Source organism: Pimephales promelas, chromosome 9, assembly GCF_988280905.1.
Source record: "Pimephales promelas chromosome 9, fPimPro1.hap1.1, whole genome shotgun sequence".
Taxonomy (NCBI): domain Eukaryota; kingdom Metazoa; phylum Chordata; class Actinopteri; order Cypriniformes; family Leuciscidae; genus Pimephales; species Pimephales promelas.
Genome location: NC_142777.1, coordinates 36,156,119 through 36,182,664, shown reverse-complemented (window position 1 = coordinate 36,182,664; position 26,546 = coordinate 36,156,119). Strand labels below are relative to the sequence as shown.

General features: G+C 38.8%; 1 protein-coding gene and 6 pseudogenes across 1 annotated transcript; all 7 read right to left on the bottom strand.

Moving 5' to 3' along the window:
• Positions 1-745: 745 nt before the first annotated feature.
• LOC120473292 (protocadherin gamma-A5 pseudogene) lies at positions 746-3,293 on the bottom strand (annotated as a pseudogene).
• A 534-nt stretch (positions 3,294-3,827) lies between these two features.
• On the bottom strand, positions 3,828-6,387 carry LOC120473253 (protocadherin alpha-8 pseudogene; annotated as a pseudogene).
• Positions 6,388-7,868: 1,481 nt separating this feature from the next.
• Positions 7,869-10,432, bottom strand: LOC120473254 (protocadherin alpha-2 pseudogene; annotated as a pseudogene).
• A 1,370-nt stretch (positions 10,433-11,802) lies between these two features.
• Positions 11,803-14,348, bottom strand: LOC120473255 (protocadherin alpha-8 pseudogene; annotated as a pseudogene).
• LOC120473256 (protocadherin alpha-8 pseudogene) lies at positions 14,285-17,891 on the bottom strand (annotated as a pseudogene).
• On the bottom strand, positions 17,889-21,666 carry LOC120473257 (protocadherin alpha-7 pseudogene; annotated as a pseudogene).
• A 247-nt stretch (positions 21,667-21,913) lies between these two features.
• On the bottom strand, positions 21,914-24,952 carry LOC148977597 (protocadherin alpha-8-like). The gene is made up of 2 exons (XM_089135192.1): positions 22,478-24,952; positions 21,914-21,925 (listed from the first exon to the last, which is right to left on the bottom strand). Exons 1-2 carry the CDS (start codon positions 24,827-24,829, stop codon positions 21,914-21,916), a joined length of 2,364 nt encoding a protein of 787 aa, XP_088991318.1. The 5' UTR covers positions 24,830-24,952.
• Positions 24,953-26,546: the final 1,594 nt, after the last annotated feature.

The following is a 26,546-nucleotide window of genomic DNA, read 5'->3' as shown; positions in this document are numbered from 1 at the left end:
TTCAAATACATTTCTTAAAGCGAATAATGCTGAAAGTGTTGCATTCCCTGTCAAGCCTATTACAGAAGTCACTTATTGTGAAAATGCCATTATAAAATTGAATGTTACTCAAAAAAGAAAAAAAATGGTGTAGGATTTACTTTGAAACAATTTTCACTCAGAAAGTGCTAATAAATGTAACAAATTATTACAAAGAAGTTGCAACACAATTAAGCAAACCTGCAATTTTTAATTAAAAAAAAATGTAAGTGCTTAGGACTTACGACTTCGAAAAATAATTCATTACAGTGTAAGACAGGAGACTGAACGCATTATGGATAAAAATACAAGACATACCCTAGATAAATATATTTATGATTTAAATGTAAATAAGCAAAATATATAGAAAAAAAGGTACTTGACAAACAAATATAATCTAAAATTAACAACATGAAATTTAGAAATTATGATTTTATGTTTACATCTTTTCAGTCATTTTTGATGATTGACATTTTTTTAGGAGTTTTGTGTCAGAAATTACGTCTTTGGCAATTAAACTTATCCTGGAGGAACTGCGTCAAATATCAGCACCAAAGTATAGCGGACAGCTCCCTGCAAGGTCAAGTCTCTCGCAATACACTCAGAAAATCAAAGCTGTCAATCAAAGGAGGATAACTAACGCTATAACCACAACTATATAAAATAATAAAATGTTGCAATTATAATGTACACATATATCAAACAAACAGGGTGACTGTAATTAGAATTAATCGGTTGTCCTTACCTCTCCAGAATCCCTCCTCCTGCGATCTGGTATCACTAGAGTATTCCTATTACTGCCTGGCGCTATTGTAGAGCCGATACTCATTCTGGGTCCAACTAACATGTACCGTTTGTCTCCAGATCTGTACTGGATGCTGTGACACAGAGTCCCGTCGTAATTTGTGTCCTGCAAATACTTGGACGAATAGTCTGTAGATTTCGAGCACTGCATCACAATCAACACGATGATGCTGATGACAAAAAGCACTGAAACCGAGCCCAAAGTGATGATCAGATAAAATGTCACGTCGTTTTCCTCCTCGTCTTTTACTGCGTTTTTAACATCAGAAGCTGCAAAAGCCTCTTTGGGCTCCACAACTTTGACAATCACAGTCGCTGTTGCTGAGAGTGAAACGTTCCCATTGTCTTTGACCAGTATGAGCAGTTTATGCTGGGCCTCGTCTGTTTCTGTGAATGAGCGAAGGGTTCTTATCTGTCCTGTATAGCGGTCCAAACTAAAGAGACTGTGCTCACTCACTTCCTGCAGTGAAAACAATAACCAGCCGTTGTATCCTATATCTGCGTCATAGGCTCTGACTTTAGTCACCAAATGACCAGCGTTCACATTCCGGGGAATCTCTTCCACACCCTCAGCAGAACCGTTAGCGCTGACTGGATATAAGATCACTGGAACGTTGTCGTTCTGATCCAGAATAAACACGTTCACGGTCACGTTACTGCTCAGAGACGGACTTCCAGAGTCTGTGGCGAGAACATGGAACTGGAACTTTTTAATAATTTCAAAGTCAAAGCTCTTTAGCGCGTGAATTACACCAGTCTCAGAATTAATATTCATGACAGATGCCATGTCGTTCTGTGTCCCTCCACCTCTTACGATATGGTAAGTTATGGCAGCATTTTCATTAACATCTTTGTCTGAGGCACTGACAGAATATATAGAAGCGCCTGGGGGATTGTTTTCAGTTAAATAAAGCTCAAGAGGATTTGAAGAAAACTCTGGGATGTTATCATTTACATCGGACACCTGTACAAAGATAGTTTTATAAGCTGACAGAGAAGGGTTACCTAAATCTGTTGCTGTAATTTTGATATCATATTCGGACACTAACTCTCGATCTAAGCGTTCTTTCGTCACAAGGGAATACATGTTATCCTGAACAGACGCTTTTAACTCAAATGGCACATTGTCAGACAGGCGACACACAACTTTTCCATTAATCCCAGAATCTTTATCGCTTACACTTATAAGAGAAATAACTGTTCCAATTTTTGCGTCCTCCGAAATTACATTTGAAAGAGATGTTACTTGTATTTCTGGGTTATTGTCATTTACATCTTCAACTTTAATGATAAGCTGACAATCGCTGTTTAAAGGAGGAAGACCCTTATCTGATGCCCTTATTATCAAACTGTAAATTTCATTTTCCTCAAAGTCAATCAAGCCTTTAACACGTATTTCGCCAGTGGCCTGGTCTAATTGAAATATCTCACGTATTTTTGGCTTCATATTTCTACCGTATGCATATTCGACTTCACCATTCGGACCATTATCCGCATCACTTGCATTTATAATTGTCACTACAGAATCAATAATTGCATTTTCACGCAATGTTATTGTTAATGTATCGCTACTGCATATGGGGCGGTTATCATTTACATCCAAAACAGAGACAGTGATATTAAGAATACCTGATTTTGGTGGACTTCCGCCATCTATTGCAGTCAGTAGTAACCTGTGCATTTGAGTGGTTTCTCTGTCTAATGGTTTCTGCAATACTAAGAAAGGGGTTTTATCTCCGTATACACTATCTTTGATTTCCAAATCAAAATGCCCATTTTTAGTCAGCTGGTAAAATCTAACTGAATTAACTCCCACATCCAGATCTCGAGCAGTTTGAAGTTCAAATCGTGTTCCAGTTACAGTGTTTTCCGCAACCTCTAGATATAAGTCTTTATCGTGGAAAGATGGAGCGTGATCATTCACATCTGTTATTTCAACTTCCACATAATGGACCTCGAGAGGGTTTTCTACAACTATTTTCAAATTAATCAAGCATGCGCTATTTCCATCACACACCTCCTCTCTGTCAATGTGTTTATCCACATACAAGACGCCATTGTTCTGATTTACCCGGAAAAGAGCGTCATTCGATCCAGACACAATACGGAACCGTCTTTCCACTAATGTACTCACATCAAGACCCAAATCCTTAGCGCAATTTCCGACGACTGATTCCTCTTTCACCTCTTCTGGAACAGTGTATCTTATCTGCGCTGAACCTTGCTGCCCGAGGCTCACAAGCAAAGAGAAACACAGAGAAATCCACCAGTACTCCCATCCGCGCCTTTGTCCTCCGGCTTCCATGGCGAGTGTTAACTGCACCGTTATTCCAATAATCAATATATGCTGGGTGATTAGATGTCAAAATATAATATTAAATAGATCGTGCAAAACAAAATACATCCATTGTGAATAGCTACGGTTAGCTGCTTATTACCGTTATGCCGTTCATCAGCTCGCGAATGTTTCCCTTCTAATGTGACGAACAATACAGTCTGTTTCACGTCATCATCAAGGGCAGGACTTAACATGCTCCTCTAATACTAGAGCAACAGTGACATCGAGCGGTCTTCAGAAAGACAAGTCCTCAAAAAGAGTTAGTTGAGCACATCAGGTGTGTACAAAACAAATGAAAATAATTACATTCAGTGGAACACTAAACCTACGTCGAATCATTTTATAAATCTCAGAAACAACACCCAAAAGAACATTATGTAGACACGTGTGTGTAAGCACAATAAAAAAGCCACTTTTAATTAAATAAAAGGTCATTACAAGGGAACCGCAAGTAATTTCAGCACCATCGCAGCGGACAGCTCCCTCTACTTTCTCACTACTTGGAATAGCAAATGTTTAGATATAAAGCATATACTTTTTTTTGCAAAACAACTTTTTAACTTGCCATTACCTCATCAGTTAGATTGTTAGATCAGTTAGACATATTGTGTAGATTGTAGGTGAAAATGTATGGGGTTTTCTGTTTTTTTAAATAAATCACAATCAATTAAAAAAAATTAATCGCCAGCCTTACCTCTCCAGAACCCCTCCTCCTGCGATCTGGTATCACTAGAGTATTCCTATTACTGCCTGGCGCTATTGTAGAGCCGATACTCATTCTGGGTCCAACTAACATGTACCGTTTGTCTCCAGATCTGTACTGGATGCTGTGACACAGAGTCCCGTCGTAATTTGTGTCCTGCAAATACTTGGACGAATAGTCTGTAGATTTCGAGCACTGCATCACAATCAACACGATGATGCTGATGACAAAAAGCACTGAAACCGAGCCCAAAGTGATGATCAGATAAAATGTCACGTCGTTTTCCTCCTCGTCTTTTACTGCGTTTTTAACATCAGAAGCTGCAAAAGCCTCTTTGGGCTCCACAACTTTGACAATCACAGTCGCTGTTGCTGAGAGTGAAACGTTCCCATTGTCTTTGACCAGTATGAGCAGTTTATGCTGGGCCTCGTCTGTTTCTGTGAATGAGCGAAGGGTTCTTATCTGTCCTGTATAGCGGTCCAAACTAAAGAGACTGTGCTCACTCACTTCCTGCAGTGAAAACAATAACCAGCCGTTGTATCCTATATCTGCGTCATAGGCTCTGACTTTAGTCACCAAATGACCAGCGTTCACATTCCGGGGAATCTCTTCCACACCCTCAGCAGAACCGTTAGCGCTGACTGGATATAAGATCACCGGAACGTTGTCGTTCTGATCCAGAATAAATACGTTCACTGTCACGTTACTGCTAAGTGGAGGAGTTCCTGAATCCCTTGCAACAACTTGGAAATGGAACTTTTTAATTACTTCGAAGTCAAAACGGTTTAAGGCGTAAATTACCCCCGTTTCAGAGTTAATATTCAAAAATGAGGCCATATCATTCTGTGCAGCATCCCCTCTAATAATATAGTAAGTAATCATTGCGTTTTCATTTAAATCTTTATCGGATGCGCTCACAGACAGTATGGAGGCACCAGCTGCGTTATTTTCTACTAAATATAATTCAAGCGGATTTTGAGAAAATTCAGGACAGTTATCATTAACATCTGATACCTGGACGCTCATAGATTTAAAGGAGGATAAAGGCGGCTGTCCTAAATCAGTGACTGTTATTGTTATGTCATAATGGGACACGAGTTCTCGATCCAGTTTTCCCTTCGTTACAAGGGAATAAATATTCTCTTGAATAGATGGTTTCAGCTCAAAAGGAACACTATCAGAAATACTTGGTACAATCTTCCCATTTATACCAGAGTCCCTATCGCTGATGCTAATTAATGAAATCACAGTGCCAGGTTTAGAATCCTCAGAAACAACACTGGAAAGCGAGGTTAAGTCTATTTCAGGAGCGTTATCATTTATGTCTATTATTTTAATATTAACGACAGATTCAACGATCCATGGAGGCTGGCCTTTATCTGATGCCTGTACGTCTAATTTGTACACCTCTGTTTCCTCAAAGTCAAGTTCACCTTTAATCTGAATTTCTCCTGTTGCACGATCCAGTTTAAATAGATCGTACACTTTGCGCTTCAAGTTTCTTCCAAATGCGTATTCCACAACACCGTTTGAACCCTCATCCAAATCAGTTGCGTTAAGTTTTATCAACACAGTTCCGATTGCAGCATTTTCTTTCACTGTTACAGAATATGAATCTTGACTGAACACAGGACGGTTATCATTAACATCAAGAACAGTAACAATTATGTTAAGATTTCCTGACCGTGGTGGATTTCCACCATCGATTGCAGTTAGAATCAATCTATGCTCAGCTGCGTTTTCCCGGTCAAGTGCTTTCTTTAAAACTAAAAGCGGTATTTTTTCCTCATCTCTATCCTTTGTCTCAACTTCGAAATGCTCATTCTGACTTAATTTATACGACCGGACATTATTTACTGTCGTATCAGCATCTCTTGCTGCCTGTATTTGGAAACGTGTCCCCGTGGGTGTGTGTTCCGCAATCTCAAAATGCTGCTCTTCTTCTGTGAATGTGGGTGAGTTATCATTTACATCGATTATCTGTACTCCAACGTAATGTATTTCCAGGGGATCTTCGACTACCATTTTTAAATTAATCAAGCAGACGCCATTTCCATCACACAGCTCCTCTCTGTCAATGATCTTCTGGACATATAAGACGCCATTATTTGGATTTACCTGAAAAAGAGCATCCTTTGATCCAGACACGATACGCAATCTCCTGTTAGCTAAATTGCTGACATCAAGGCCAAGATCCTTAGCAATATGTCCAACAACGGATCCTTCTTTCAGTTCCTCTGGGATTGAATATCTTATCTGCGCTGAAACATGCTGTCCAAAACAGAGAAGCAAGGAGAAAAACAAAGCAATCCACCAATACTCCCATCTGCGCCTTTGTTCTCTGGCTTCCATGGCGAACGATTGCAGAGACAAAGCCAGAAATATAGGCTATCCTTGGCGATTTCGAACTACTGAAGGCCTGTATATCATATGATTTGTAATTAAAAATATTTAAACGAAAACCTTAAACACGAAGGACAGAAAGCACATCTAAGCGCCTTTCCAGATCGCACCGTCCCCATGGATAAGGACTACAACGTAGGCTGCGTAGTACGTGTCATCATTATGGGCCGGACTTAAAACAGGACAACCAAAATTAGAGCAACACTGACACCGAGTGGAGCATTAGACCTGTCAAGTCAGCTCGTTTTCATTATATATACACTCTAAAAAATGCTGGGTCGTTTTAACCCAATTTTGGGTCAAATATGGACAAACCCGAAATGTTGGGTTAAAAATGTAATGTAAAAATTTAACCCAACGGCTGGGTTAGTCCATATTTGACCCAAAGTTGGGTTAAAACAACCCAGCATTTTTTAGAGTGTATGTATATATATATATATATATATATATATATATATATATATATATATATATATATATACACTCTAAAAAATGCTGGGTTGTTTTAACCCAATTTTGGGTCAAATATGGACAAACCCAAAATGCTGGGTTAAAAATGTCATGTAAAAATTTAACCCAACGGCTGGGTTAGTCCATATTTGACCCAAAGTTGGGTTAAAACAACCCAGCATTTTTTAGAGTGTATATATATATATATATATATATATATAGCTCATCTCCAAAATAAATAAATAATAAATAATGCTCAACACATGGAGTTTGACGAAAACACACTAAAGAGCATTTTGTGAAAACGTCTGCAAACTGCAATACATTATTCACAATAATATAAATATACACTCTAAAAAATGCTGGGTTGTTTTAACCCAATTTTGGGTCAAATATGGACAAACCCGAAATGTTGGGTTAAAAATGTAATGTAAAAATTTAACCCAACAGCTGGGTTAGTCCATATTTGACCCAAAGTTGGGTTAAAACAACCCAGCATTTTTTAGAGTGTAATAATACAATAATATATAATAAAAATAGGCTATAACCCCTATTAACATCTTCAAAAATACTTTACAAAACTCCGGAATCTCTCCTCCTCCTCCTCTTCTTTGACACCAAGTGGTTCAAAATACCACTCACAGTTATACATACACTCTAAAAAATGCTGGGTTGTTTTAATCCAACTTTGGGTCAAATATGGACTAACCCAGCCGTTGGGTTAAATTTTTACATTACATTTTTAACCCAACATTTCGGGTTTGTCCATATTTGACCCAAAATTGGGTTAAAACAACCCAGCATTTTTTAGAGTGTACTTATTTTATGTTTAAATGTACATTTTTAATGAAAGTTTACATCCGTCCAGTAGTTTGACGACTTATAGTGATGCTTTTTAAAATGTTCTCATAACATGCAAAAGACGTTTAAGCATTTTTATGTCACAGAAATTACAAATTTGACGATGAAGTCTATTCTAAAGGAATTACATCTAGTTTCAGCACCAAAGCGGCGAACAGCTCCCTGAAATCTGCGGTTATTTACAACACGATCAGAAAATCAAAGTTGTCAAACAAGGTACTTTTACTAACGAGATGTTGTGCTGTTACATCATAACTGTATAAAAGCATACAATTTTCAATTATACAAATATCAAACCAACTCTGTGATTGTAATTAATGAACTGGTTGTCCTTACCTCTCCAGAATCCCTCCTCCTGCGATCTGGTATCACTAGAGTATTCCTATTACTGCCTGGCGCTATTGTAGAGCCGATACTCATTCTGGGTCCAACTAACATGTACCGTTTGTCTCCAGATCTGTACTGGATGCTGTGACACAGAGTCCCGTCGTAATTTGTGTCCTGTAAATACTTGGACGAATAGTCTGTAGATTTCGAGCACTGCATCACAATCAACACGATGATGCTGATGACAAAAAGCACTGAAACCGAGCCCAAAGTGATGGTCAGATAAAATGTCACGTCGTTTTCCTCCTCGTCTTTTACTGCGTTTTTAACATCAGAAGCTGCAAAAGCCTCTTTGGGCTCCACAACTTTGACAATCACAGTCGCTGTTGCTGAGAGTGAAACGTTCCCATTGTCTTTGACCAGTATGAGCAGTTTATGCTGGGCCTCGTCTGTTTCTGTGAATGAGCGAAGGGTTCTTATCTGTCCTGTATAGCGGTCCAAACTAAAGAGACTGTGCTCACTCACTTCCTGCAGTGAAAACAATAACCAGCCGTTGTATCCTATATCTGCGTCATAGGCTCTGACTTTAGTCACCAAATGACCAGCGTTCACATTCCGGGGAATCTCTTCCACACCCTCAGCAGAACCGTTAGCGCTGACTGGATATAAGATCACCGGAACGTTGTCGTTCTGATCCAGAATAAACACGTTCACTGTCACGTTACTGCTCAGAGACGGACTTCCAGAGTCTGTGGCGCGAACATGGAACTGGAACGTTTTAAGAGTTTCAAAATCAAAACTTTTTAGCGCATAAATTATACCCGTTTCTGAATTAATATTTAGAAAAGGGGTCAAATCGCCTTGATTTAGGTTATATGTTATTGCAGCATTTTCGTTTAAGTCTTTATCAAAAGCAGTGACAGAGAATATAGAAGCGCCAGGGGCATTGTTTTCAGATAAATAAAGCTCAATTTTGTTTTGGGTAAACTGTGGGGAATTATCATTTACATCAGAGACCTGTATATTTAATATTTTAAAAGAAGACAATGGTGGTTGTCCTAAGTCAGTGGCCGTTACAGTGATCTCATAGCTTGACGTATCTTCTCTATCTAAACGCCCTTTTGTTACTAACGAATACATATTCTCTTTAAATGATGATTTCAGCTCAAATGGCATATTTTCGGGTAATGTACAAATGACTCTGCCATTGACACCGGAGTCCTTGTCTGAAACACTGATTAAGGCTATGGCCGTTCCAGGATTTGCATTTTCAGATATAACACTAGAAAGTGATGTTATCTCAATTTCAGGAGAGTTATCATTAACATCTGTGACTTTAATGTTGAGTTCTGCTTCAGTTATAAGTGGAGGCTGGCCTTTATCTGATGCCTGTACATCTAATTTAAAGACATCAGTTTCCTCAAAGTCTATGTTGCCTTTAACTTGTAATTCGCCCGTGTTTTTGTCAAGCTTAAACAGGTCGTGGATTTTTCCATCCAAATTGTCGCCTAAAGAGTACTCGATTTCCCCATTTATTCCATCATCTAAATCAGTTGCGTTTATTTTAATTACGACAGTGCCAAGAGGTGCATTTTCCAGGATTGTTGCAGAATATGAGTCGCGGCTAAAGACTGGACGATTGTCATTATTATCTAGAACAATAACAGAAATGTTCAGAGTCCCTGATTTCTGTGGATTTCCACCATCTATGGCTGTTAATGTGAGTCTATGGTTGCCTTGCCTTTCTCTGTCCAGCGCTTTCTTCAAAACTAAAAATGGTATTTTTGTTGCATGCCTTTCTCGAATGTCAATATCAAACAGCTCATTCTGACTTAATTTATAATATCGAACCGTATTCGTTCCCAGATCAGGATCTTTGGCAGTTTGGACTTGAAAACGCGTTCCCAAAAGCGTATGCTCTGCTATTTCAAATTGCTGCTCAGATCTCGGGAAAATGGGTGGATTATCGTTTACATCAGTTATTTCAACTTCTATGTAATGCACCTCTAAGGGATCTTCAACAACACATTTCAAACTTATCGAACAAACAGTGTTTCCATCACACAGCTTCTCTCTGTCGATTCTCTTATTGACATACAGTTCCCCATTGTTCTGATTTACCTGGAAAAGCGCGTCATCAGGTCCAGAAACAATACGAAACCGTCGGTGCGACAAATTACTGATATCAAGGTTTAAATCCTTAGCAATATTCCCCACAACAGATCCTTCTTTCACTTCCTCCGGGACATTGTATTTTATCTGTGCACAAACCAGGTTCCCTAAGCACGACAGCAAAGACAGAGTAATCCACAAGCTCGGTCGTCTGCTCCATTGTCCTCCGACATCCATCGCAAAGAAAGATACAATTGAATAATTTCGGATAAAAAATGCCCTTCTCACGAAACACAAATCTCTGATATCATGTGCATTATCAAAAACGGCATACGATGAAATTATTAGTTACCACTGCTATGAACGCAGTTATGCTGACCCTTCTCTCTGCACAAAACACGGTTGTGTGTCTCAGCTGACGCCTGATGGGGAAGGGCTTGCTTCAAGACAGTAACCTAGAGTAACACTGACACCATGTGGAGTGGATTTGTTTTTGGAAAAAAAAAAAAAAAAAAAACTACAATCACGAAAATGAAAAGGACAGATCTTAAAAAAAAAAAAACTCGTTATTTTATCAGTGGTCACCGCATGGCCGTCAAAACAGAAATGATTGCTATAATCCTTCCTCATAAAAATACAGATACAAAGAAAAATACAATTAGTGTAAGAAAAGAATATTCGGTAAGAAATTATTTGAAGGGGTGTGCATAAGACATGATGAAACTTTCATAATCATGATATACCACGTCATGAATATGAAGGAGGTGTTATGCAATCCGCTCAATTATTACATTTTTAATGCAAATATGCAACAAAGATGTCTTTGTTATGGCAACTTGACAAACCAATACAACCATGACATTATCAAGACAACATAAATTGTCATAAATATGTAAAACATGACATTGATAGCAGCTTAATTATCAAATTTAATAAACCACTTAGCTTTATGGATTAACATTACAATTCTGACATTGGCATTATAACTGCTGTGTCATTAATATTTTTCGTTACCTCGACTACAGTGGTAATAACTGAATTTGTCATTAAAAAGTTAAATGGCTTCATGACAGCCAATGTCAAAACCAATCATCTGTCAGTTTAATGTAATGTTATCCAATAAAGCTAGGTGGTTTCTTAAGTTTGATATTTAATCTGCGGTCATGTTTGACAGGTTGTGTTGTCTTAACAATGTCAAGTTGTCATGACAAAGACACTGACAGGTTATGAATTATTGGTTTATGTCAAGGTGTCATACCAAAGACATCTCAAACTATGTCATATTTTAAAAATGTTATTGAGCGAATGACACTAACTTGTCAAACAAATGTATAAAACCCCCTTCATGTTCTTGGTTGTCATGTTTATGAAGGTGTCATGTCGGTCTTATGCACACACCTTAAAGTAAAGTGTTACCGAATATTCACTCAGAAATTTATTTAAAAAAAATATTCCTTGTATTTGATTGTTAAATTGACTATAAGTAGAAAGACTGAAACAGTCTTAAAAAAATGTACAACAATCACCTGTTTTATTTACTATTTCTAAAAATCTTCATATACAGTACACTTAACCTTATAAATTCGTTGACCATATGTGACACCTGGCTAAAAAGGATGTTAATAACATTTGATAATTTATAAGACGAGAAAATACGTCTGTGGTCATATTTGACTCTCATATTCACCTTTTCGTAAACAAAACAAAAATTGATGAATGAACATGTTCAGCCATTCCAAAAGAAAACATGAAGAGACAACAAAAGTTTCATATATAACTGATAAATCTAAATTAAACTGTGCAGAAGGAATAAATCCGCCAGCCTTACCTCTCCAGAATCTCTCCTCCTGCGATCTGGTATCACTAGAGTATTCCTATTACTGCCTGGCGCTATTGTAGAGCCGATACTCATTCTGGGTCCAACTAACATGTACCGTTTGTCTCCAGATCTGTACTGGATGCTGTGACACAGAGTCCCGTCGTAATTTGTGTCCTGTAAATACTTGGACGAATAGTCTGTAGATTTCGAGCACTGCATCACAATCAACACGATGATGCTGATGACAAAAAGCACTGAAACCGAGCCCAAAGTGATGATCAGATAAAATGTCACGTCGTTTTCCTCCTCGTCTTTTACTGCGTTTTTAACATCAGAAGCTGCAAAAGCCTCTTTGGGCTCCACAACTTTGACAATCACAGTCGCTGTTGCTGAGAGTGAAACGTTCCCATTGTCTTTGACCAGTATGAGCAGTTTATGCTGGGCCTCGTCTGTTTCTGTGAATGAGCGAAGGGTTCTTATCTGTCCTGTATAGCGGTCCAAACTAAAGAGACTGTGCTCACTCACTTCCTGCAGTGAAAACAATAACCAGCCGTTGTATCCTATATCTGCGTCATAGGCTCTGACTTTAGTCACCAAATGACCAGCGTTCACATTCCGGGGAATCTCTTCCACACCCTCAGCAGAACCGTTAGCGCTGACTGGATATAAGATCACCGGAACGTTGTCGTTCTGATCCAGAATAAACACGTTCACTGTCACGTTACTGCTCAGAGACGGACTTCCAGAGTCTTTAGCTTGAACTTGGAACTGGAACTTTTTGGTTGTTTCAAAATCGAAACTTTTAAGTGCATAAATTGCACCTGTCTCCGAATTCGTATTTAAAAACGATGTCATGTCACTTTGTGTCCCATTCCCTTTAATAATCTGATATGAAATCACAGAGTTTTCATTGAGGTCTTTGTCAAAAGCACTCAGCGTGAGAATGGGCGCGCCTGCAGCATTGTTTTCAATCATATATAATTCAATAGGATTTTTGCTAAATTCAGGTGGGTTATCATTAACATCGGACACCTGCACGCTCAGAGTTTTAAAGGAGGACAGTGGAGGCTGACCCAAGTCCATCGCTGTTATTGTAATGTCATAATGTGATACAGTTTCTCGATCCAGGACTCCTTTAGTAACTAAAGAGTACATGTTGTCCTGAACTGATGGTTTTACTTCAAATGGAACATTTTCTGAGAGAGTGCACACAACTTTTCCGTTTACACCAGTGTCTCTGTCAGTAACACTAATGAGTGAGATTACAGTACCGGACTTGGAATCTTCAGGCACGATCTTCGATAATGACGTCACTTCGATAGTCGGCTTATTATCATTTATGTCAAGTATTTTTAAAATGACTCGACAGTCAGTGGTCAAAGGCGGTTGCCCATTGTCAGATGCCTGTATATCCAACTTATAAACATTATTCTTTTCAAAGTCCACCTCTCCTATAACACGAATTTCACCAGTTAATCTATCCAAGCTAAAAATATTCTGGTTGTTTGCCCCTCCAAAGGTATAAGTCACGTCACCATTTGGACCGTAATCAGAATCACTTGCGAGAATTTTCATTACCAAAGTTCCATTTTGCACGTTTTCATGCAGCGTTGAAGAATAAACATCTTGACTAAACACAGGGCGGTTGTCATTCACATCAAGAACAAGTACTGTTATGTTTAGCGATCCTGATCTAGGCGGATTGCCGCCATCTATTGCTGTTAATATTATACTGTGTTTAGCATTTTGCTCACGGTCAAGGGGCTTTTGTAAAACCAGAAAAGGCAGTTTATCTTCTGCCCTGTCTCTTATTTCTAAATCAAAATGCTCGTTTTGACTCAATTTATACAAGCGCACAGAATTCACTCCACTATCAGGGTCATTCGCAGCTTGCAGCTGAAAACGCGTTCCTTGAAGTGTGTTTTCAGAAATTTCCAATAGCTTTTCTTTTTCTGTGAATGTAGGGGCGTGATCATTAACATCATTTATCTCAACGGCGATATAATGGATCTCGAGTGGATTTTCCACCACTATTTTAAGGTTAATCAAGCATGCTCCAATACTATCACACAGTGCCTCTCTGTCAATTTTCCTTTGAACATATAAGACACCATTGTTTTGATTTACCACGAAAAGCGCGTCATCTGATCCAGACACGATACGGAACCGTCTGTCCATCAAAGTGCTCGCATCAAGTCCCAAATCCTTGGCGATATTTCCTACAACATATCCCTCTTTGACCTCCTCTGGAATAGAGTATCTTATTTGAGCTGAAAGCAGCTGTCCAAAGCACAGAAGAAAACAGATAATCATCCACCAGTGCTCCCCTTTGCACCTTTGTCTTCCAGCATCCATTTTGAACGATAGCAAAATCTAGAAGTAAATGCCACTATAAATAACCTATAGATTCATATTAACCGAACAAGCAAAAGTAAAGCACGGAAAGGCATTACGCAGTTCTGTCTTTGTCCGTCTTCAAACAAATATCATCCTCTTTTTGCGTTGAACAACCTGCAAATGCAAACTAGAATATGGGGGGCAGGGCGAATAGACGCTTTCCCTGTACAACAATGACACCATGAGGTTTGTGAAGAATGGCGCATATTAGCAAAAACTATATAAGAATCCAGAAATAGCAAATAAAAACGTGTTGTTCTATTTTTTTAAAAGCTGAAGCGACCTTGCATGCGACTTTACTTGTGTATTTCGTCTGTGGAAATGTTGTATTACAAAAACAAACAACAGCAACACCTTTTTCCAGCATTTGTGCATTAAACGCCCATTATCCTCGTGTCTCTGTTTCGAGGATAACCATTATAAATACCTAATAATCAATAGGAAATGTACTAATAATCAAAAGGAAATGTACCTAATTCAAATTAGATCAGTTTAGTTCAATTTACGAAATCAAACGGATTGCATGCCATGCCATCATTTCCTTCTAAAAACTTGCAGGGAAAATCTGTTTTTTGCTAAATAATTTTTTAGATGATTTAACAACAGCTTTATACGTATCAAATCAGCAACAATTCCATCACACAACCCATCGATCTATTGAAATAACTCGTGGAACATTTTTGAGAACATTATCTTGAATATCATGGAACTAAACCCTTCATCTATTTATGTCATGCTGAAAGAGCAATAAGTGCCCGCTATTTCTTGAAAATGTAAATGCAGTATCCCTATATTTTATAAACAAATAAAACATCCATGTAAAAACGGAGCATAAAACGATAACGAGCGCCATATGCACGTGGCAAATGTTTAAAAACATTTTAATTCACCCCTTGGAAAAATTCTCAATGAATTGCATTTAATTTCAGCACCAACCCAGAGAACAGCTCCTATCGAGCTGTTACAATATGACCAGACAAAGTTGTCAAAGTACTAAACAAGTTTTGTGTGAGGACATAACAAATCTGTAAACGCATAGGATTTTGCAGAAATTACAATAATAACGAATAATAAAAAAAATATGCAAGGCAAAACGGTGAGCGTAATAATAATGAATAACTGAATATCCTTACCTCTCCAGAATCTCTCCGCCTGCGATCTGGTATCACTAGAGTATTCCTATTACTGCCTGGCGCTATTGTAGAGCCGATACTCATTCTGGGTCCAACTAACATGTACCGTTTGTCTCCAGATCTGTACTGGATGCTGTGACACAGAGTCCCGTCGTAATTTGTGTCCTGTAAATACTTGGACGAATAGTCTGTAGATTTCGAGCACTGCATCACAATCAACACGATGATGCTGATGACAAAAAGCACTGAAACCGAGCCCAAAGTGATGATAAGATAAAATGTCACGTCGTTTTCCTCCTCGTCTTTTACTGCGTTTTTAATATCAGAAGCTGCAAAAGCCTCCTTGGGCTCCACAACTTTGACAATCACAGTCGCTGTTGCTGAGAGTGAAACGTTCCCATTGTCTTTGACCAGTATGAGCAGTTTATGCTGGGCCTCGTCTGTTTCTGTGAATGAGCGAAGGGTTCTTATCTGTCCTGTATAGCGGTCCAAACTAAAGAGACTGTGTTCACTCACTTCCTGCAGTGAAAACAATAACCAGCCGTTGTATCCTATATCTGCGTCATAGGCTCTGACTTTAGTCACCAAATGACCAGCGTTCACATTCCGGGGAATCTCTTCCACACCCTCAGCAGAACCGTTAGCGCTGACTGGATATAAGATCACCGGAACGTTGTCGTTCTGATCCAGAATAAACACGTTCACGGTCACGTTACTGCTCAGAGACGGACTTCCAGAGTCTGTGGCGAGAACATGGAACTGGAACGTTTTAAGAGTTTCAAAGTCGAAACTTTTAAGCGCGTGGATATGTCCATTGTCTGAATTCACATTAAGGAAGGACGACATGTGACTTTTTGCTCCATCTTCTCTAATTATTTGATAGGTAATTGCTGCATTTTCATTCATGTCTTTATCGAAGGCGCTAACAGAGTATATGAATGCTCCTGGAGCGTTATTTTCCATTAAATACAGTTCTAAAGGATTGTGAGGAAATTCTGGAACGTTATCGTTCACATCTGATATCTGCACTTTTAGTGTTTTGATAGAGGACAAAGGAGGCTGACCAAGGTCTGTGGCTGTTATTGTGACATCATATCGAGAAACGAGCTCTCTATCCAACTTTGCATTCGTCACAAGAGAGTACATATTATCTTTGAATGACGGCTTTAGTTCAAAAGGAACATTGTCAGATATTCTACAAACAACTTTGCCATTGACGCCAGAATCTTTATCAGTAATACTAACAAGTGAAATGACCGTTCCTGGTTTGGAATCTTCGGGAACTACATCAGACAGTGAGGTAACTTCTATCTCTGGTCCATTGTCATTTTCGTCAATCAGTTTAATGATAATTCTACAGTTGCTTGTCTTCGGTGGTTGGCCTTTATCTGACGCCATTACACCGAACCTATAAACATTATTTTTCTCAAAATCCAAATTGCCTTTCACCATAATACCGCCAGAGCTGTCCAAATCAAAGGTGTCGTAAACCTGTTTTTCGATATTCTTTGCAAATGAATACACAATTTCGCCATTCTGACCTTCATCTAAATCAGTGGCATTTAATTTAATGACAAGAGTACCAACAGGAGCGTTTTCTTGCAATGTGACAGAATAAAGTTCTTGACTGAATTTTGGCCTGTTGTCATTGTCATCCAGCACCGTGACATTAATAGCGATGCTCCCTGATCGTGGCGGATTCCCACCGTCAACAGCGGTCAGTATAAGACTGTGCGTTACCTGACGCTCCCTGTCAAGTAATTTACGCAATTTCAAGACAGGGACTTTTTTCTCTCCCCCATTTTCGCGAAACTCAAGTTCAAAAAAGTCGGTTTGGCTCAGTTTATAAAAACGAACAGAATTCACGCCGGCATCAGGGTCCTGTGCTTCCTGCAATTGAAAATCCTCACCTGGTAGGGTTGATTCTGCTATTTCTAAAAGCACGTCTTTATAAGCAAAATTTGGTGCATGATCATTTACATCGGTAATTTCAACTTCTACATAATGAATTTCAAGTGGATTTTCAACAACTGTTTTTAGACTTATCAAGCAAGCATCAGTTCCATCACACAGCGCCTCTCTGTCGATTTGCTTATCCACATACAAGATGCCATTGTTCTGATTTACCTGAAAAAGGGCGTCATTTGAGCCAGAAACAATACGAAACCGTCTGTCCATCAAAGCACTGACATCGAGACTCAAATCCTTTGCAATATTACCAACAATCGCTCCCTCTTTGACCTCCTCTGGAACAGTGTATCTTATCTGAGCTGAAACCTGCTGTCCGAGACATAATAGCAAATAGAAACACAGAGAAATCCACCAGTACTCCCATCGTCGCCTTTGTTCTCCAGCATCCATGATGAAAACCGTCGCCTGAGGAACACGTCCCGAGTAAATGTATTATCCTTACAATTAACGTTAAGGTATAAATCTATTTAAATGCTTCGAGGAGGAATTTGAGAACATCTTTTGCTCGAGTATCGACAAATATGTCCAGACTAGAAGAGTAGTCAGTGCGCTCTAGCCTGGGTGAAAACCTAGTGTGTGACGCAAAACAAATCCCTGACACAAACAACGTTTCCTTGTGTAATACTGACACCATGGGGTCCACTGCAACATGTCAGTATTTTAAATATCCCATGCACTTAAACTAAAGGATTAAGACAGAGAGCAAATGTTTGATACATTTTTGCAGATATAATTTCATTAAGTTAATATATTGTACATATGCCTGACCTCTAAAAAAATACAATATAAATATACTCTCATTTTAAATACATATACAGTGTATATTTAATTTTTATATAAATCTCTTTCTATATGCCTTTATACATACATATGAAATAAAACCTTAAAATTCACAACGTTACACAGCTAATTCCAAAGACAGTTCCGCACGAATCAGCTATGACAAGTAAGATTTACCAATAAAAACTTTGTTTTTACACAATACATGTCCGTATTCTGAACTCATTGTTCATGTACAAGTTCAAGTACACAGTGGAGTTGTGTAAATCTTTTTGTCTAAGTACAAATTATTCAAATTATGATCATAAAGGCCTAATATATATAACTGCGTCTGCGATGTATAAAGCGCAGCTAATTCAAAGGCATTCAATCCGCCCCATATATCACAAACGAATGTTGCAGAGAGATTGCAAGTAGTGCAGATCTCACCGAGTTTAGATATTAAGCGTCATTTTTTTTACTAAAAAATAAAAATTATATTAAAAAATCCACAGTGTTTCCATTACTGCCAGGGATTATAGTAGAACTGATTCCGGGTCAAACTTATATTTACCTTTTGCAGTGACAGAGTCCAATAAAATAATTGCAATATTCTTAATATTGTCACAACTGATGATGCAACCCGATCACACTAAATGTTTTTCTATAGCACGCATTGTGTTTATGGTGCAATTTAAACGCTAAAATGAGTTTTCACTTTTCATGAGTAGTAAAATCAACACAAAAATGTAATGATGAAGCTTCAAGAATACAACTGTTATATAAGAGTATCCAAAGTAACTTAGCTTGATAACACTGATGCAGTTTCCATGACTGAGGAAGATTTCGAGAATGACAATGAAAACCGTGGGGAACAGGGGTGCAGGTAAAACAAAATCTGGTACAAATCTACCTTGACATAAAAAAGCCCAATAAATTATAAACATTTAAAACAGCCATGCCAAAACAAAACCTGAAAAGTCAAGAAGAGAAGGACACGCCAAAGAACGGAATATGCAAATAATACATTAAATTCAAAAAGTGCAAAAAATAATAAATCCGCCAGCCTTACCTCTCCAGAATCTCTCCTCCTGCGATCTGGTATCACTAGAGTATTCCTATTACTGCCTGGCGCTATTGTAGAGCCGATACTCATTCTGGGTCCAACTAACATGTACCGTTTGTCTCCAGATCTGTACTGGATGCTGTGACACAGAGTCCCGTCGTAATTTGTGTCCTGTAAATACTTGGACGAATAGTCTGTAGATTTCGAGCACTGCATCACAATCAACACGATGATGCTGATGACAAAAAGCACTGAAACCGAGCCCAAAGTGATGATCAGATAAAATGTCACGTCGTTTTCCTCCTCGTCTTTTACTGCGTTTTTAACATCAGAAGCTGCAAAAGCCTCTTTGGGCTCCACAACTTTGACAATCACAGTCGCTGTTGCTGAGAGTGAAACATTCCCATTGTCTTTGACCAGTATGAGCAGTTTATGCTGGGCCTCGTCTGTTTCTGTGAATGAGCGAAGGGTTCTTATCTGTCCTGTATAGCGGTCCAAACTAAAGAGACTGTGCTCACTCACTTCCTGCAGTGAAAACAATAACCAGCCGTTGTATCCTATATCTGCGTCATAGGCTCTGACTTTAGTCACCAAATGACCAGCGTTCACATTCCGGGGAATCTCTTCCACACCCTCAGCAGAACCGTTAGCGCTGACTGGATATAAGATCACCGGAACGTTGTCGTTCTGATCCAGAATAAACACGTTCACTGTCACGTTACTGCTCAGAGACGGACTTCCAGAATCTTTAGCGAGAACATGGAACTGGAACGTTTTGGTAGTTTCAAAATCAAAACTTTTAAGTGCATAAATTGCGCCTGTTTCAGAATTAATATTTAGAAACGATGTCACGTCACTCCCTTTAATAATCTGAAATGAAATCACAGAATTTTCATTTAGGTCTTTGTCAAAAGCACTCAGCGTGAGAATGGGCGCGCCTGCAGCGTTGTTTTCAATCATATATAATTCAATAGGATTTTTGCTAAATTCAGGTGGGTTATCATTAACATCAGACACCTGCACGCTCAGAGTTTTAAAGGAGGACAGTGGAGGCTGACCCAAGTCCGTCGCTGTTATTGTAATGTCATAATTTGACATGATTTCACGGTCCAGGTTCCTTTTAGTGACTAACGAAAACATGTTGTCCTGAACTGATGGTTTTAATTCAAATGGAACATTTTCTGAAAGAGTGCACACAACTTTTCCGTTTACACCAGTGTCTCTGTCAGTAACACTAATGAGTGAGATTACAGTACCAGGCCTGGAATCTTCAGGCACCATCTTTGACAGTGACGTTACATCGATCTCAGGCGTATTATCGTTTGTGTCTAAAATTTTTACGACAACTCTACAGTCTGTCTTCATAGGGGGCTGGCCATTATCAGACGCTTGAACTTCAAGTTTGTAAATAGATTTATCCTCAAAATCTATATCTCCTTTCACACGAATGTCACCTGTCAGTTTATCCAAACTAAATATCTCATACACCTTTGGGTTCTGATCGCTGCCAAATGCGTATGTGACCTCTCCGTTTGAACCATAATCTGCATCACTTGCTTGAACCTGAATGACTAGCGTTCCAACTTGTATATTTTCTTTTAGAGTTGTAGAATACATTTCTTGGCTAAAAAACGGTCTATTGTCATTTAGGTCAAGAACGTTAATTGTAATATTCAGAGTTCCGGATTTTTGTGGATTTCCACCATCTATTGCTGTTAAAACTAAATTATATTCGTCATTAATCTCGCGGTCAAGAGTTTTTTGTAAAACTAAAAATGGCAGTTTATCTTCTCCCTGATCTCTAACTTCAAGATCAAAGTGTTCATTTTGGGTTAATTTGTATGTACGAATAGAATTGCCCCCTGCATCCGGGTCACGCGCTGCCTTAAGCTGAAAACGCGTCCCTCGAGCAGTCGATTCCAAAATCTCTAATCGTTTCTCATGTTCACTAAAAGTAGGCGGATTGTCATTTACATCAATCACCTCTACTCCAATGTAATGTATTTCAAGGGGATTTTCGACGACAATCTTCAGATTGATCATGCATGCATTATGACTATCACACAGCGATTCTCGGTCTATTTTTTTATGAACATGCAAGACGCCGTTCTGATTTACCTGAAAAAAATCCTCATTGGATCCAGATACAATACGGAACCGCCTGTCCGCCAAAGCACTGACTTCAAGCCCCAAATCCTTTGCAATATTTCCAACGATAGTTCCTTCTTTCACTTCCTCTGGAATAGAGTACCTTATCTGAGCTGAAACATGCTGTCCGAAGCACAATAGAAAAGAAAAACACAAAGAGATCCACCAGCACTCCCATCTGCGCTTTTGTCCATCGGTTTCCATCATGAAGCAACTGCTTTAGATCACGAAACAAATCAATGTTGCCCTTGATTTCCTAATTAGCAAATTCACCAAGATGTCTCAGAAATGTGCAATTTCTTCAAACAAATCACCGCAATCCACGCCGACTAGCGGGTGTTTTTCAACAACACAGAATTGCGCTTTTGGTGGAGAGGAACAATTGTGTGACGTCAATGTCTTAAAGAGGAGGGACTGCATTAAAAAGGTTTCCTTGTATAATACCGACACCGTGAGGCTAACTGATAATATAGCGGGTAATGGAGAATTTCAGTTCTAGGAAACATTAGATTATAGAACTGACAATGCAGAAGCCTGCTTCACTCGATTGTAAGCAAACCTACAAACTACATAATAAAGATTGTTTTCCTTTTAATGTCACAGATCACAAAATGCACTGATATAGTGACACCGTGAAATGATTATATCACAACATAATGGAGATGGTAGAGGTGTGCTGCAATATATAAAAAAAAGATTTCGGTTCCTGTTGATTTTATTTAGAATGCGCTAAAAATGGAAGCGTAATCATTTTGCTCGAGTCAATAGATATTTATAATTTATAGACTATATTTTAACATACAAATTTCAACCTACAGCCATTAATAAGTGTGACCGACTCACTAAGTGTTTTAGGTTTCAGCTAAAAATGTGTTTTTCTGTATTTCATGTATTTTAATGGTGAGAGCCAAACGGAGTATTTTTTTAAATAAATAGTAAGATTAATGTAGTTTAGCTATATATATGAAAAAAATCCCACCACTGTTGAGATGTTGTGGTTTATTTGGAACACTGATTATTTGCACTTTTATTAAATGGCATCACTGGGTTGAAAATTTTCATGAGAATGTGTGGTTTTGGATTTCAGCACCATGGACAGTTCTCTTTGAAACAACTACACAAACGTGCAAACTTTAAAATAAGAATAATTGTAAAATATGTATCTTACCTCTCCAGAATCCCTCCTCCTGCGATCTGGTATCACTAGAGTATTCCTATTACTGCCTGGCGCTATTGTAGAGCCGATACTCATTCTGGGTCCAACTAACATGTACCGTTTGTCTCCAGATCTGTACTGGATGCTGTGACACAGAGTCCCGTCGTAATTTGTGTCCTGTAAATACTTGGACGAATAGTCTGTAGATTTCGAGCACTGCATCACAATCAACACGATGATGCTGATGACAAAAAGCACTGAAACCGAGCCCAAAGTGATGATCAGATAAAATGTCACGTCGTTTTCCTCCTCGTCTTTTACTGCGTTTTTAACATCAGAAGCTGCAAAAGCCTCTTTGGGCTCCACAACTTTGACAATCACAGTCGCTGTTGCTGAGAGTGAAACGTTCCCATTGTCTTTGACCAGTATGAGCAGTTTATGCTGGGCCTCGTCTGTTTCTGTGAATGAGCGAAGGGTTCTTATCTGTCCTGTATAGCGGTCCAAACTAAAGAGACTGTGCTCACTCACTTCCTGCAGTGAAAACAATAACCAGCCGTTGTATCCTATATCTGCGTCATAGGCTCTGACTTTAGTCACCAAATGACCAGCGTTCACATTCCGGGGAATCTCTTCCACACCCTCAGCAGAACCGTTAGCGCTGACTGGATATAAGATCACCGGAACGTTGTCGTTCTGATCCAGAATAAACACGTTCACTGTCACGTTACTGCTCAGAGACGGACTTCCAGAGTCTTTGGCGAGAACAAAGAGTTGAAAAGTTTTTAAAGACTCAAAGTCAAAGCTCTTCAATGAGTAAACGGTACCATTCGCCTCATTAATACTCAGAAATGATATAATGCGTTGATCTGAATTCACTCGATCAATTGAATAGGAGACACGTGCGTTTTCACCTTCGTCTATATCAGCAGCACTTAAAGAGAAAACAGCAATTCCTGGTTTGTTGTTTTCAACCACGTAGAATGTATATGGGCTTTGAGTAAATGCGGGGCTGTTGTCGTTAACATCCGTGACCTCGACGTGAATCGATCTCGTTGATGATAACGACGGTGTTCCTAAATCTTTTGCTGTTATGGTAATGTCATAAGATGATTTAGATTCTTTGTCAATGTGTTCTTTAGTTACCAAAGAATAAAAGTTCCCATCAGGCGATGGCTTTAGATCAAAGGGAATATTTGTGGGCAGTGCGCAAACAATCTTTCCATTCATACCCGAGTCCAGGTCAGTAACTCCCATCAGAGCCACGACAGTCCCAGGAGGAGCATCCTCGGGTATGTGGCTAGATACGGAGGTGACGTCAATCTCAGGCCTGTTGTCGTTGACATCCTCAACATTGACAAGCACATTACATAGTGTGGATAATGACACGGCCCCCTTATCCGCAGCCACTATCTTTAGCTCATAAACTTGCCTTTCCTCATAATTTAACCCGCCTTTTATCTTTAACTCCCCCGTTAAACTATCTAAATCAAAAACCTCAGATGCTCCGTTCCTGAACTTGTTCCTTAAAGAATATTCAATTTCCCCATTTCTGCCATCATCTGCATCCGAAGCATTTACGCGGAGCAGAAATGTTCCTTCAGGGGCGTTTTCTTTCACCTTCACTGTGTATTTTTGTTTATCACAAACGGGAGTATTATCATTAACATCTGAGACAACAATAGTAATATTTACAGTGGTTGATTTCTGCGGCTTTCCGCCGTCCGTCGCAGTTAATATTAGCTTATGCCTTGCGCTTTTTTCTCTATCAAGAGGTTTTTGTAGAATGAGGACTGGGATCTTACCTTCGTCTCCCATGTCTTCCGTTTCTAAACGAAAATAATGATTTTGGCTCAGTTTATATGCCTGCAAGTCGTTTGAGCCTATATCTGGATCGTGAGCAGTCTCTAACTGAAATCGTGCTCCTGTCATTCCAGATTCAAGTATTTCCAATGTGTAGTTTTCCTCCAAAAAACTAGGCAGGTTATCATTGACATCGATGATGTCAACTGATATCTGGTGCATTTCGAGTGGATTTTCTATCACTGCTTTAAGATGAATGAGACACGGGTTGGTTTTAGCACACAGCTCTTCTCTGTCTATCCTCTGGTTCACAAACAAAGCGCCGTCTTCATGATTTACCCGAAAGAGCTCTTGCTTTGTCCCCGCGACAATGCGTAAATTCCGGTTCTCCAAAAAATTCGGATCAATCCCCAAGTCTTTTGCAATGTTCCCTACAGTGACTCCAGTTTTGGATTCTTCTTGGAGGGAGTAGTTTATCTGAGCAGCATTTCCTCCGGAATTAAACAGCAAACACATCACATAAAGAATCGTGCTCATCCGCGTTCTTGTGTTTTCACTCGCCATAGTTTCCTCTAAAAATAGCAGATGCGCTCAACTCATTTATGCTGCTCCAAAGCACAAATAACGGACCGATTTAAAATCGTCGTGGTTGTTCATTGTTCAAAGCCAAAGTGATGTCTGACACACGCCAAGCCACGAAATCTGTTGTTAAATGCTGTAGTTAGCAGTGTATGGTATTGCAGCGCCACTCAGAGCGATTTTGCAGAACTGCATCATCTCCTTTACAATACAGCTTCTAATGATGCTGTTTCCATCCAAAGTTGGGAATTTAACGTGTTGGAATATCGCATAAAATATTACAAATAGGACCAGCTATAGGCTACTAGTAGATCAAATGTTCGGAGAAGGTCAAATGATTATTATTATGATTATTGTTAATATTAAGTCTTAGAAGAAAAGGTTCTATAGAACTTTAAAAGGTTCTATCAGCGCTACGTATTTGGAACCCCTAAAAGGTTCTATACAGAATTCTTTTTAAGGGTTCAATAATAAGAACCCTTTGTAACCAGTCAGTTAATCTGTTAGTTTTAGATGTTATCTTGGATCTCTCTGTTAAACTACTCAATTGAACTATTTCAACCCATCTATGAATTTACCCTTTTTAAATTATAGTTTTTAATAAAGATTTTTAACCAAAAGTAGCCTATGTCTCTCTCAGAATAAAAAGATAACCTCTTTGCAGGAACTAAAATAACACACCACAAGGTTTTATAAAAATATATCTCAATTATTTACTCAAAGAAACAATTATATCCAAACAAAATAAGAAACTAAATAAAATGTGATTGTCCTTTTTAAAACCTTCAACACAAAATGTCCCGGAAATATAGTCAGTACTATATTTTATAAATGCACAGTCACAAGTTAAACCCTAATAACCTGCAAATGCATCAATTCAGCAAAACTCAAATACAACATCAAAGTCACTTAAATCAATATATTTTGTGGGCCCACACACACCTTAATGCAATCTACGCAACCAAAATGATTATGAACTAAAATACCGTAGCAGGCCTGATGCGGTGCTCAATGGCCGCTTCACTCGTCAGCGAGCAAACAAAATAAAAGAAACATACCTCGAGTTAATGTTTCTGTCCCGTCTTTACCCCAGTATCATCACTCGAACGGGCTCAGCATCCGATCAGCATTTCCACACGAACTCCGTTGGTTTCTCTTTTCTCTTCCACGTCTCCAGCAAACTCACGAGAGAAATCCCAGTTGCTCCAAACTCCGTCTGAGTATCTTCCCAGTCACAGAACACAGCAGATAAACCCCTCGAAATGTCCAACGGAGGGACTCGAACTTCAACTAGAAAATGTCCTTCACTTGTAATGAACGGACTTCAAACTTTACGTTAGCTCTAGCAGTAGCACAAAAGTAAACAGTCTCTGCGTGTAGAAATTCATCCCGCTTTCTCCATATATTACTGCTATTCACTCTTCTCACTGGTTGTTGTGCAAACAATCATAAGAAACAAGTTACACAAGGCTACTAATCTCTGTGTCACGCTCACTCGTGTGCTTCCTCTTTCCTACTTTTTTTCAAATTCGCGCTCACTCACTCCACACACCTGCTCTTAACCCCATAAATGCTGGTTCAGAAATACATTAGGCTATCTCTTGACTAAAACAATAAACATAATTTTAAAACTGCTTTTAACATTTTTATTATAACTTTTCTTTTTGAATGTTTTCAGCCTTTTTAAATCACACTATTTATA

Coding starts and splice junctions, on each gene's coding strand:
- LOC148977597 (XM_089135192.1), bottom strand. CDS start 24,829: ATGGCGAGTGAAAACACAAGAACGCGGATGAGCACGATTCTTTATGTG.